Source organism: Camelus ferus, chromosome 13 (assembly GCF_009834535.1).
Source record: "Camelus ferus isolate YT-003-E chromosome 13, BCGSAC_Cfer_1.0, whole genome shotgun sequence".
Taxonomy (NCBI): domain Eukaryota; kingdom Metazoa; phylum Chordata; class Mammalia; order Artiodactyla; family Camelidae; genus Camelus; species Camelus ferus.
The window spans coordinates 18,445,420-18,456,308 of record NC_045708.1 but is presented as its reverse complement, the minus strand read 5'-3'; the positions used below and the strand labels follow the sequence as shown (position 1 = coordinate 18,456,308).

The 10,889-nt window shown below is 49.7% G+C and overlaps 1 protein-coding gene across 4 annotated transcripts in view; it reads right to left on the bottom strand.

Annotated features, from left to right (window-relative positions):
- Positions 1 to 312: 312 nt before the first annotated feature.
- The window catches only part of RPS6KA1 (ribosomal protein S6 kinase A1), a 34,923-nt gene continuing 24,346 nt past the window's right edge, over positions 313 to 10,889 (bottom strand). For 3 of the 4 annotated variants that reach the window (XM_032495578.1, XM_014563322.2, XM_006189480.3), the window contains 7 exons: positions 10,687 to 10,776; positions 10,170 to 10,328; positions 3,467 to 3,628; positions 3,141 to 3,217; positions 2,746 to 2,863; positions 1,618 to 1,755; positions 313 to 1,264 (listed from right to left, as the gene is read on the bottom strand). In XM_032495578.1, the coding sequence (XP_032351469.1) occupies positions 1,142 to 1,264; positions 1,618 to 1,755; positions 2,746 to 2,863; positions 3,141 to 3,217; positions 3,467 to 3,628; positions 10,170 to 10,328; positions 10,687 to 10,776 (867 nt within the window). In that variant the 3' untranslated portion in view covers positions 313 to 1,141. The remainder of the gene's footprint in view (positions 1,265 to 1,617; positions 1,756 to 2,745; positions 2,864 to 3,140; positions 3,218 to 3,466; positions 3,629 to 10,169; positions 10,329 to 10,686; positions 10,777 to 10,889) is intronic. The other variant, XM_032495580.1, reaches the window with a different exon arrangement.

Genomic DNA, 10,889 nt, shown 5'->3' with positions numbered 1-10,889 from the left:
GCAGGGATAGTAATAATGACAGCATCTACTTCACAGGGTTATTAAGATTAAATGAGAAGTACAAGCAAGGCCCAGGCACAGTACCCAGCACTCGGTCACCGGTGGCTAATAACCCCATTACTGTTATCAACACCATAATGGAATCCCTGGCAGGAATGTGCGGGCAGGGCCAGCGGGACTCCCACATGCTCCCCAACAGAGCTCCAAGCAGCTGGGCTAACTGGCCCTGGTCCACTACTTGTCACTGCCAAAGTCCTGAACACCTAAGAGCAGAGGGAGGGCAAATCCAGGGATGAAGAGTGGAGGCGAGCATGCTTCAACTCAACTGTAAGTTTATTAGAAAGGCCATGGACAGATGAACCCTGAGTTACCAGCTGAGGAAGAAATGAAAAAAGCCCCTGCCCCCTTAGCCTGCCCCACAGGCCTCCTGTGAACTCTGTTCAGTGGCAGACTCCAACAGAAGTCAGCCAAAAAGTGCTTTCCGAATCCTCCTCCAGGGGCTGCCCAACCTGACTGCAGGGGACCCACTGGTGGGGCCAATGGGGATGCTGGTGCCTGGAGCTGGGAGCCACGGGGCCCTGGTCCTCTCTAGCAGGAAGTGGTTCCAGACCTCCCAGCAGGACAGAGAAGGAGCTGACTGGGGATAGAGTAAGTTCCGCTAAACAGCCAAGGGCTCTGGAAGGTGATGCTGGACTGCCTTGGAGGTGAGTGCAGATGGCTACAGGTGGCCAAACATGGGGGGTCCCCTAGGGGACACCCCAAAGATGCTCTAAGGAGTCTCAGACACAGAGAGCCCTAGTGTGACTCACTGCCCCTCCTGGGGATGCACTGGCTTTCTGCTCCCAGAAAGGCAAATGGATCTTGTAAAAATCCATGGTGGTTGATGCCATTTTTTCCTTAAAAAAGATAAGAGTTTGTACAGTGAATCGATTTCAGCCAGCAGAGCCTGAGCCGAGAAGAATCCGTCCTAGGGAAAGAGAAGGCACTTCTCACACCCTCACTGGGGTGACCTGGGCTGGCTGCTTCCTGGGCCCCTCAGGGCTCCGCTTCCTCTGGCCCTGTGACTCAGGCCCACTCCCTCTGGGAAGTATGCTGCTTTCATAGAGCTAGCACCGCCCTGCAGCCTGGATGCTCTGGCCCTTCACAGGGTGGTGGACGGCAGCTTCCTCACCCGCCGCTGGGCCAGGATAGACGACTCGATGGGCTTCAGCTGAGGGGTGGGCTTGGAGCTGTTGAGCGCAGAGTATGTAGCTGCCATGGCTCCCTGGGGGAGAAGGTGGCAGGTCAGTTCATGATGATGGGAGGGACATGTGTTCCAGGCCTGGACCAGCCCCTCTCAGTGTTCCACAGCCCACCCAATCCCCTGTTACTCCATCTTGGTGGTTCATCATGGTTATTAGTCCTGCCTCCTCCATCAGACTGGAGGCTTCAGAGGTCAGAGGCTGTGCCCTCCAGAGGACTGGGGACCCATGAGTACACTGTTGACACCCCTGCATGTCAGGCTAAGGTTCCCTGGAGAGAGACAGACATGGCATCTCCTGGCTCTGCCACCCCAAGTCCTTCCCCATGGAACCTTGGCCTGGGCCCCTAGATGCCTGGCAGTCAAGGTGGCTGTACCTTAACCAGCTGCAGGTCCTGGTGGGACAGCTGGCTCTGGGGAAGCTTGTCTTTCTGGGTGATCCATGGGTGCTGCAGGACCTGCTTGGCTGTGAGGCGCTGGTGGGGGTCCACGTGTAGCATCTTGGACACCAGGTCCTGGGGGAACAGCAGGTTAGGAGGTTGGTGGGAGGAGCTAGCAGGGAGCAGACAGCTGTGTCCTGCTGATGGGGAATGGGTAAGGCAACCATCTCCTGCCGTCTCCCAGTGCAGTGTTGGTGGTATAGTGGTGAGCATAGCTGCCTTCCTGCCACCTCCTGCCTGAACCCTTGCAGTAGACCCCGTGATCCACTCTCAGACCACTCCAGGGCCTCCCTGAGCATGTGCCCTTCTTTGGGACTGCTTCCTGGAAGGCCCTTTCCTTTCTCCTTCACCTTCTAGAAGCCATGCAGGAAGGTGGGAAGAACCTAAGGTTGGGGCTGGGCAGGTTCAAAGCCTGACTCTTCTGCTCATCAACTGCACATCCTTCAACTGAGCAAGTTACTTCAACTCTCCGGGCCTCAGTTTCCCCTCTGAGAAACAGAATAACTGCAATGCCTGACTCATAAGGTCACTGTGAGGTGGTATTGTTCCTTAAGGGCTCAACCCAGTGTCTGACACAGAGGTTCCCATAACTGGAATCTGTTGCTAATATTGAAAGCTCAGATGTTCCCTCTGCTGGAAAGGCCTCTCTGCTTGGCGTGGCCAGTAGCTCTGTCTGCTCTGTGCCTCCACTGCCTGTACCCCTAGCCAGGAGGCCCTGCCACTCTCTGCACCTGGCATCTCAGTTCTTTGTGTGCAAGCCTGTATCTCCCTCCACGCTAAGTTCCCAAAAATCAGGGGCTGTAATTATGCAGCCCTCTGTCCCCCTTCAGGGCTCAGAACACGGGAAGGGCCAGTGAATGTTCCCCAAGTTGTCCAAACAAGGGGTGGGGAGCAGTCTGCCTGGGAATCTTTAATTTGGAAAAATATAGTAACAGAGATTTGTGGGATTTTCCACTTAAAGAAATGAAGCTGCAGGTCACCTGTTCGTGAAATGCTAAAAAGCCCTGGGATGGGACTCTGCCTCCCCACCCCTAAATGAGCCGGGTTCGGGCCTTGCAGACTCACTTTGGCTGTGTCTGAAACTGTGTTCCAATTTCCCCCGCTGAGGGTGAACTTCCCACTGCCGATCCGGGTCAGGATTTCCTCTGGTGTGTCACTGGGTCCGTTGGCAAATGGAGTATATCTGAAGAAAAGTCCACCCAGTCTGGGTATAGCCTCTGGCCTCCATCCTGGGGCCAGTGTGGGTTGGGGGACTGTGTCTCCTCCTTCGGACTGGGTGTTCCCAAGGGCGGCCCCTTCCTCCTCAAGGTGGAGCTCCCAAGGGCAGGGCCATGTCCCTATCTTCAGACCTTCCTGAGGCAGGGCTGAGTTTCTCCCATCAGACAAGCAGCACCCTAGCCTGTACACTAGGGCTGGAGGAGGGGTGGGGGCGAGGGGGATCCAGGCAGTGGGGCACTCACCCCGCCAGCATGGTATACAGCAGAATGCCCAGGCTCCAGATGTCGCAGCCCTCATCATAGCCCTGGCGCTTCAGCACCTGGCAGGAAGCGAGGCAGGGGAGGGTGGTCAGTCTGAGGGGCAGCGATGAATGGCCCCATATGCTTGCCTGCTACTCCCTAAAGGGTAGGACAAGGGCCCCAGGTGAGGGCTGATCCTTCCTTAGTACCTGGGCCAAAGCCACAGAGACTGGAGTCCGGGGCAGTGTGGGGCCTCTAGAAGGGAGGGACACAAGGCCTCCTGTGACAGGTCCCCTCACTCTTACAGCTGAAGGGGCCAAGCCACTCACCTCGGGTGCCACGAAGTTGGCGGTGTAGCAAGGTGTCATGAGGAGCCCATTCTCAGCCCGCAGCTGCTTGGCGAAGCCAAAGTCGCAGATGCGCAGGCACTCGGGGTTCCCAGACTCATCCACATACAGGATGTTGCTGGGCTTGAGGTCCCTGTGCACAACCTGGGGGCAGAGTGCCCGGGTCAGTTCCCAATGTGGGCAGGCTGCCAGTCGCCCAGGTCAGCTGCCATGGATGGGAGACTTAGGAAGATGGTCCCAGAGAAGGGGGCAGAAGGACTCAGAATCTGAAAGGAGGGGAAGGAGCTGAAAAGGGGCCTTAAGGCTCCTGGTACTACCAATTTGAAACCTCTATGTCAGTGTCTGCAAGGCAGTTCTAACTTCACCCATCCACGCTGAAATCTGCGTGTCATACAATCTCAACCTAATGGCAACTCCATCCTTCCTATTGCTTGGGTCAAAATCTTAAGAGTCATTCTCAATTCCTTTTTTTTTTTTCTCTCTCTCTCATATTCTTCAATCAGTCCATTAGCAAATTCTGTTGGCTGTACCATTAAAATATATCCAGAGCCCAATCACTTCCCGGCCCACTACTGGCAGCATTCTGATCCCAGCCACCATCAATCCTCCCCTGGATTATGGCAACCACCTCCTAACTGTTCTCCCTGCTTCCACCCCTGCCTCCTACAGCCTGTTTTAAACAGAGAAGCCAGAGTGATTCTGTAAGTCAGATCTTGTCATCTTGGCTTGAAATCCTCCAGTGGTTCCCCTTCTAAGAGGAAAAGTCTTCATAACGGGGCCAGGTGGCCCCACCTGATGTTTCCCCCGCCCTTACTCACATCTCTTGCACTCTCTGGTCCCCTAGCAGTCTCCTCCTTGCTCAGCTGGCTTCGGCCACACCAGCCTCTTTGCTCTTCCTTCAACATGCCAAGCACGCTCCTTCCTGCCTCAGGGTGTCTGCACATGCTGTTCACTCTTCTTGGAACACCCTTCACACCCTTCCCTCATCTGCCTGGCTGATTCTCTTGTTTCTTTCAGGTCTCAGCTCAGATGTCACCTTATCAGCGAGGCCTTCCCTGGACCATTTCACATAAAATAGCAATCACAAACCAGCACTCCTTAGTCTCCTCACCCTGCTTTATTTTAATCCACAGCATTTACCACCATTGGACACAATATTTACTTAACTGTTTTCTGGATCCAACCATGGAAAGTAAGCTCCATGGGTGTTTTGCTGACTGCTGTATCCCAGCATTCAGAATCATTTCTAGCACATAGTAGGTATTTTACAAATATCTGCTGAAGGAATGGATGAATGACACTTACTATTGAGGCCTCAAGCAAATGACTTTCCTCTGGCCCCATCTGCTTATCTGTAACCTGAGGGGGCTGAACCACTCTACTTAACTTTTCATCCCTCCCTCTCCCCCTGGCATGGTTCTATTCATAGTCACTCCTCTAACTGTCACCTAATTGTCAACAACTCTCAGATCTCTAACCCTAACCCAGAACGTTCCTGACTGCAGGCTCATATAGCCGCTTAACCAGACAGCAACCACTGAATGTTCCAGAGACCCTAAACCCAGCACATCCCAGGCTAAACTCATCTCACCCTCTTGCTCCTCCTCCCATGAACTCATGGTACCTCCCTGGGCATTGTCCAAAACCTTCAGTGGCTCCCTACCACCTGAAAGATAAAGCCTCGAGTCCCCATCCTGGTGTGGGAGGCTCAGCTACCTGTTCCAGCCTCACTGTCCACCACACGATTCAAGCGCCCTGAACTCAGGTCAGTGGGGGCTCCTTAGGCCATAAATGACCGTATCAGTCTATGGAAAGCCTGCTCATCACCCCCACACGCAGCACAGGGCCTCACACAGAGCAAGTGCTATGTGAACTTTGTGCAATGAATGAAGGAATCACATCTCAGAAACACATAGAGACCTTGCAGGTAAGATCAACTGCATCTGGCATATTAGTTGGCTTTATGAGATGGTCCTTGCATAGCCCCAGCTGAGCCATACCAACCAGGCTCAAGGGCAGATGCAGCTCACTCCAGCTGACAGTCACCATGCAGCAACTCAGGCCCAGGATTCTAAACCAGCCACAGTACCAAACCAAATCCCAACCAAGAAAACACACGCATTGTGCAAGCCAAACAAAGTATGTGTGAGGCCAAACACAGCCACTGAGTCAACAGGTTGTGGCCTCTCTGGAGCTGTGATTTCAGTTAGGAGGCAGACAGGCCTGAGTGTGAAACCTGGCTTTACTAAGGAACAGCTGTGTGATCTTGGCGTGTCATTTTACTTCTCTAGCTCTTGGTTTTCTCATCTGTAAAATGGGGCTGATAAGGTGCTCAGTCCCCAGGATTATAGGAAGCAGTATTTGAGTTATGCACCAGGGATATTTAGCACAGGACTTGGAAAATGGCAGCTGCTGTCATAGTAACCCCAGCCCTCCCTGGGGCTGAACCCCACCAGCAAGCTGGATGTTAAGATACAGTGAGTGCCTGTTGAGAAGCACTTAAAAATTAGAGGACAAGAAAGACAGGAAGACGAGAAGACAGATGCTGTCCAGAGCAGCATCAGACACACACAAGTCAGCAGCACACTCTCTGAAGCCACTTCAGCTTTTATGAGACTTTTTCTTAAGCTCCCAGAACCTCTGCTCCCTCACCTATAAAATGGGCAAGATGATAATACCTTCTTCATAGGTTCATTGGAACAATTAAATGAGTTGATACATAAAGAGCTTAGGACTCTGTGTGGCCTGTGTAAAGTGCTATGTGGTGCTAGCTGCCAGCATCAGCCACAGCATCTTTGTCATCATCAGCGTCACTGGAGGAAGTGCCTGTGACCAGCCACACACACACACACAAAAAAGATAAAACTTTTCTATGTAAGTCATCTGGTTAAACAGAGAAGTCACAGTGTGAAGCCCTACTGAGTTCTCAAACAGGCTGTCCCAGGCATGCTGGGGGAAGCTAGAGACTTGAAAGGGCTCCAAGTATTAAACAAAGTACTCTTGCAAAATAAGATGAAAAAGGTAGACAATCCAATTTTTTTTAAATGGACCAAAGACTTGAACAGGCATCCCATAAAAGGGGCTGTCCAAATGGCAATAAACCCATGAAGAGGTGCTCAACTTCATCAGTCATCAGGGAAACACAAGTTAAAACCACTATGAGCTACTACTCATCTCCTGGAATGACTATGACTAAAAAGATGGAAAATACCAAGTGTTGGCGAGAACCAAAATTCTCACGCTTCTGGGGGAAAACTGGTAAAACAGCTTTGCAAAACTGACATCTACTACATCATAGTATGGTGAACATACACACATACTCTGACCCAGCAATTCCACTGTTAGGTTTACACCCACTGTTAAATGGACATGTGTTCACCAAAGATGAATGCAGGGATGTCAAAGCAGCATTATTCGTCATAATCAAAACTGGTAACAACCTCATGTCCATTAACAGCAGAAGGGACAATTAAATTGTGGTCTGTTCATACAGCAGAAACCGCACGGCAATGAGAATGAGTGAGCTGCAGCCACATGACATCATGGGTGAATCTCAGAGAAAGAGTGCTGAGTAGCAGAAGTCAGATATAGAAGAGCATGTTTATATCAAATTAGAAGTTCGTTTAGAATGGTTATCCTTGGGGCAGGGACTGGAAGGGGTGTGAGGGGGTTGGGCAGAACTGGAAATGCTTTGTTTCTTGATCTGCGTGCTGGTTACCTGGGCGTATTCACTTTTTGAAGATTTATTGACTTGTATATGATGATTTGTGTTTATGCGCTATTTCAATAGAAAGATAAGATAGCGTTAAAACTAACAGGAAGTCCCAGCGGACCCTGCTCCTGGTCACCCTCTTCCCATTCCTTGGCTCTTGTAAGATTCCCGGCTTCGAGACCACGGTTGCTGCCAAAGTGAAACTGGCCCAGAGAATCTCCCTCCAGATACCTCAACCAGAGCATCCCACTCCTTCATCATCTGTCCCTGGTATTGGGAAAGGGCCAAAAACTTTGGAGACCCACAGACTCCAAAATCCTAAAGATTTTCTTTGGGAAAGGAACAGTTTTCTCCCATAACACCTGCACAGAGTGTGTGCTTGGAGCTCACCTATCCCTAATGGAGAGCTCACTACTTTGGGAGGCAGCTCCCACTCTGGAAAGCCTGTCCCTTCTCTGAGCTTTAGGCGGCCCACTGGAAACTCACTGCTTCAGCTCTGTCTTCTAAATCTTCTTGGGGGTAAATTCAGCTAGCATTCATTTGAGAACAAAAACAGGAAAAGGAAACACATTTACTGTCTAACCTGACATATTTACATATCAGTCTGTTTGCAGTGGCCATTTCAAAAAACAAAACCACTTCAAACATGACCATTAACAGTTCACGCAGTAACCAAACTGAAGCTCTGGTTATGAGGTAAAGTTCTTTTTCACAAGAGAATCCCTCCTAATAAGTTAGACAGAATCAGACACTGCTATTTCTGCAAACCCTAATGAAATGACTGATTTAGGCAAAGGTCCTGCAAGGATGAAACCATTGCATGAAGGGCTGGTGAGTATCTTGATGATACACCTCAGGCCCACCCACTGCCTGCCACCCATACACCCATCCCCAGACTGTTACCCCCCGACATGACTGATGCCTAACGGAATGCTGTGCTCGTGGACGTGATGCCGTATGGAGCACACTGCACCCATGAAGTGTTTTTCACTCCTCACTCCCAAAAAGAAGTTGAAGCTGAATCTAATTAAGACTTTGGAGCACCTTACAGTTTACAGGAAATATAGGCAACAGAAAAATCAATTAAAATGATACTACAAGGAAGCAAACAGACACATTCAGAATGTGGAACATCCCACAGAACTGCTCTCTTCAAAAAGGGAGGTATCAACTATACTTTCTATAAAAAATAAAGTAAAATAAAATGTATTACATGCAGGAAAAAAGGGAGTTTTTACTATGGAGGTGACATGGATATACACATTTAACAAAACTCATCCAATTGGACACTTAAGACCTACTGTACTCAAATTTTATCTCAGTTTTACAAAAGAGACTTAAGGGGTATAACAAGGGAACGAAAGGTATGGATTTGCAGAGATTGAACTTGTGAGTCCAATAAACTAATCACAGAAAGGCATTTTTGAAAGGACCATAAACGAAACATGCTATTGACTGGGTACTATGTGAAAACAAGGAATTGTTAATTTTGTTAGTTGTTATGAAAGAAAATGTTTGCCTTTTTTAGAGGCATAGATATAGAACTAAGATGATGTGAGGGCTGAGATAGGTTTTAAAATACTTTAATTATAGGTATTTATGGGTCAAGTGTCCTAATGTCTGCAACTTTTTTTTTAAATGCACCCCTAAAAAAATATATGTATATACTTGTATATATATATAGAGAAAGATAGAAAAAGAGAAAGCAAATGTGGTTGACTGTTAAGATTTGGTGAATCTAAAAGGGAAATGTTTTTCATTATACTATTATTTTAATTTTTTCTACAGGTTTGAACTTTTTCCTCAATAAAAAGTTGGGGAAAATATTTCAGCAACAATAAAAAAAGAAAGAAAATAGAAAACAGAGAGAAAGGGAAAGAAAGGAGAGGGAAGGAAGAAAGAAGGGAGGGAGGTAAAAATCTTGATAATTCTTGAATCTGGTATCTGGGGGTTCATTACACTATTCTTATAGTTTCGTACATGTTTGAAAATTTTGTACTAAAAAGCTAATGTTAAAAAAGGCATAGCAATGATCTGGTCCTATTTCCCCCTAACATTCCTGTGGCCTTTTTCATGGGACTGCACTGGGTAGTGCTCACCCAGCACAGCACTCGCTTCATTCCACATCCACCCTGTGAGGGGGCAGCTCTTTTACCATGAGTTTGCAGATGAGGAAGCGGCACAGAGAGGTGAGAGGCTTTCCCAAACTCACACACAGGACCTGGACACAGCCAGTCTGATTCCAGAGCCTCATCCTTAACCCCCACTAAAACATCACCTCGTCCAGACAGAAACTCATGCTGACTCTGTTTTTGGCTTTGATACCTATAGGGACCTTTTCCAGCTCCACCTTCTGCAGTGATAAAGGCCAGTTTCTACCATTTGGACATACAACTCCTCTGTGTTTCCAGCAGCATTTCCTCCTACATCTACTTCCTCTGTTCTAACAGCCGAACCCATGGCCAGGTTCACCTCCATGAAGCCTTATAGCTCCCACAGTGATCCTGCTGCTTCCTAACTCAAAAACCCACTCCCATCTGTAGTTCTCCACCCAAGTTCCTCAGACAGACATTCTGGCTCCATTCTTCCCGGGCTGTGTGACCTTGGGCAAGTGAACTCACATCTCTGAGCCTCAGACGTCTCACCTCTAAAGTGAGGCCAGTAACAGCACCTACTGAATAGGATTGTTGTGAACATCAATTGAGATAATGTAAGGAGAGAATTTAGCATGACGCCTGCCTAGGTACTGAAAAAATGTTCCTTTTCACAATTCGGCCTCATCTCTGCCTACCTCCCTCCCTCCCTTCCTTCCTTCTGTCCAACTACTTGCTCAATCACCCATCCCTAGTCTCCCCTCTGTCTGTCTGGCTGAAGACTCCCTCTGCCTGGGTGACCTATGGTTTATGCACTCTGCTGATGGTATGACCCCTGGCAGCCCCCCCACCCACTCGGTGCCCCCTACGCAAGGCTTACCCCTTGGGAGTGCAGATATTCCACTGTCTTGCTGATGGTGTGCAGGACGAAGCTGGCCTCACGCTCCGAGAAGAATTTCTGCCGTAGGATCTTGTCCAGCAGCTCCCCTCCCCGCATCAGCTCTGTCACCAGGTACACGTGTTTGCCATCATCATACACCTGCCAGAGACCTCACCATCAGGCCCCTCCCCTCGATGCCAGGCCTGGGCCCCTTGGTCAGCAGCTCACCAGGCCATGAGCCTTGGGCATGTGCTATGCTCTGTGCTTCAGTCACTTGGCAGGGCGTTCACCTATCTGGGCCCCTGTCCTCCCTGGAAAGGAAGATGCTAGCTCTGTCCCCTTGATGAGCAGGAAAGCTCTCAGAGAGTGCTCCTGGGGACAGCTAGACTAGAGGCACCAAGGGACCTCCCCATCCATGAGCAGAGGAGGAGGATCAAAAGTCAAAGGAATGGCAGCCTGAGACCAATCCTGGAGTCAAGTGCTCCAGCCCCCATCCTTCTCAAGGACCCCCACTCACATCTTTCAGAGTGATGATGTTGGGGTGCTGCCCATACCGCAGAAGAATCTCAATCTCTTCTGAGGGATCTCGCTTGCTCTTGTCGATGACCTGAGGAAAGGGGGTGCATGTGGCAGTGTAAGGGGGACAGACTCCAAAGTCCCTCCCTGCCACAGAGCCCACACTGCAGGGCATGGAGTCTCAGCTGCACACCTTTCGCCCAT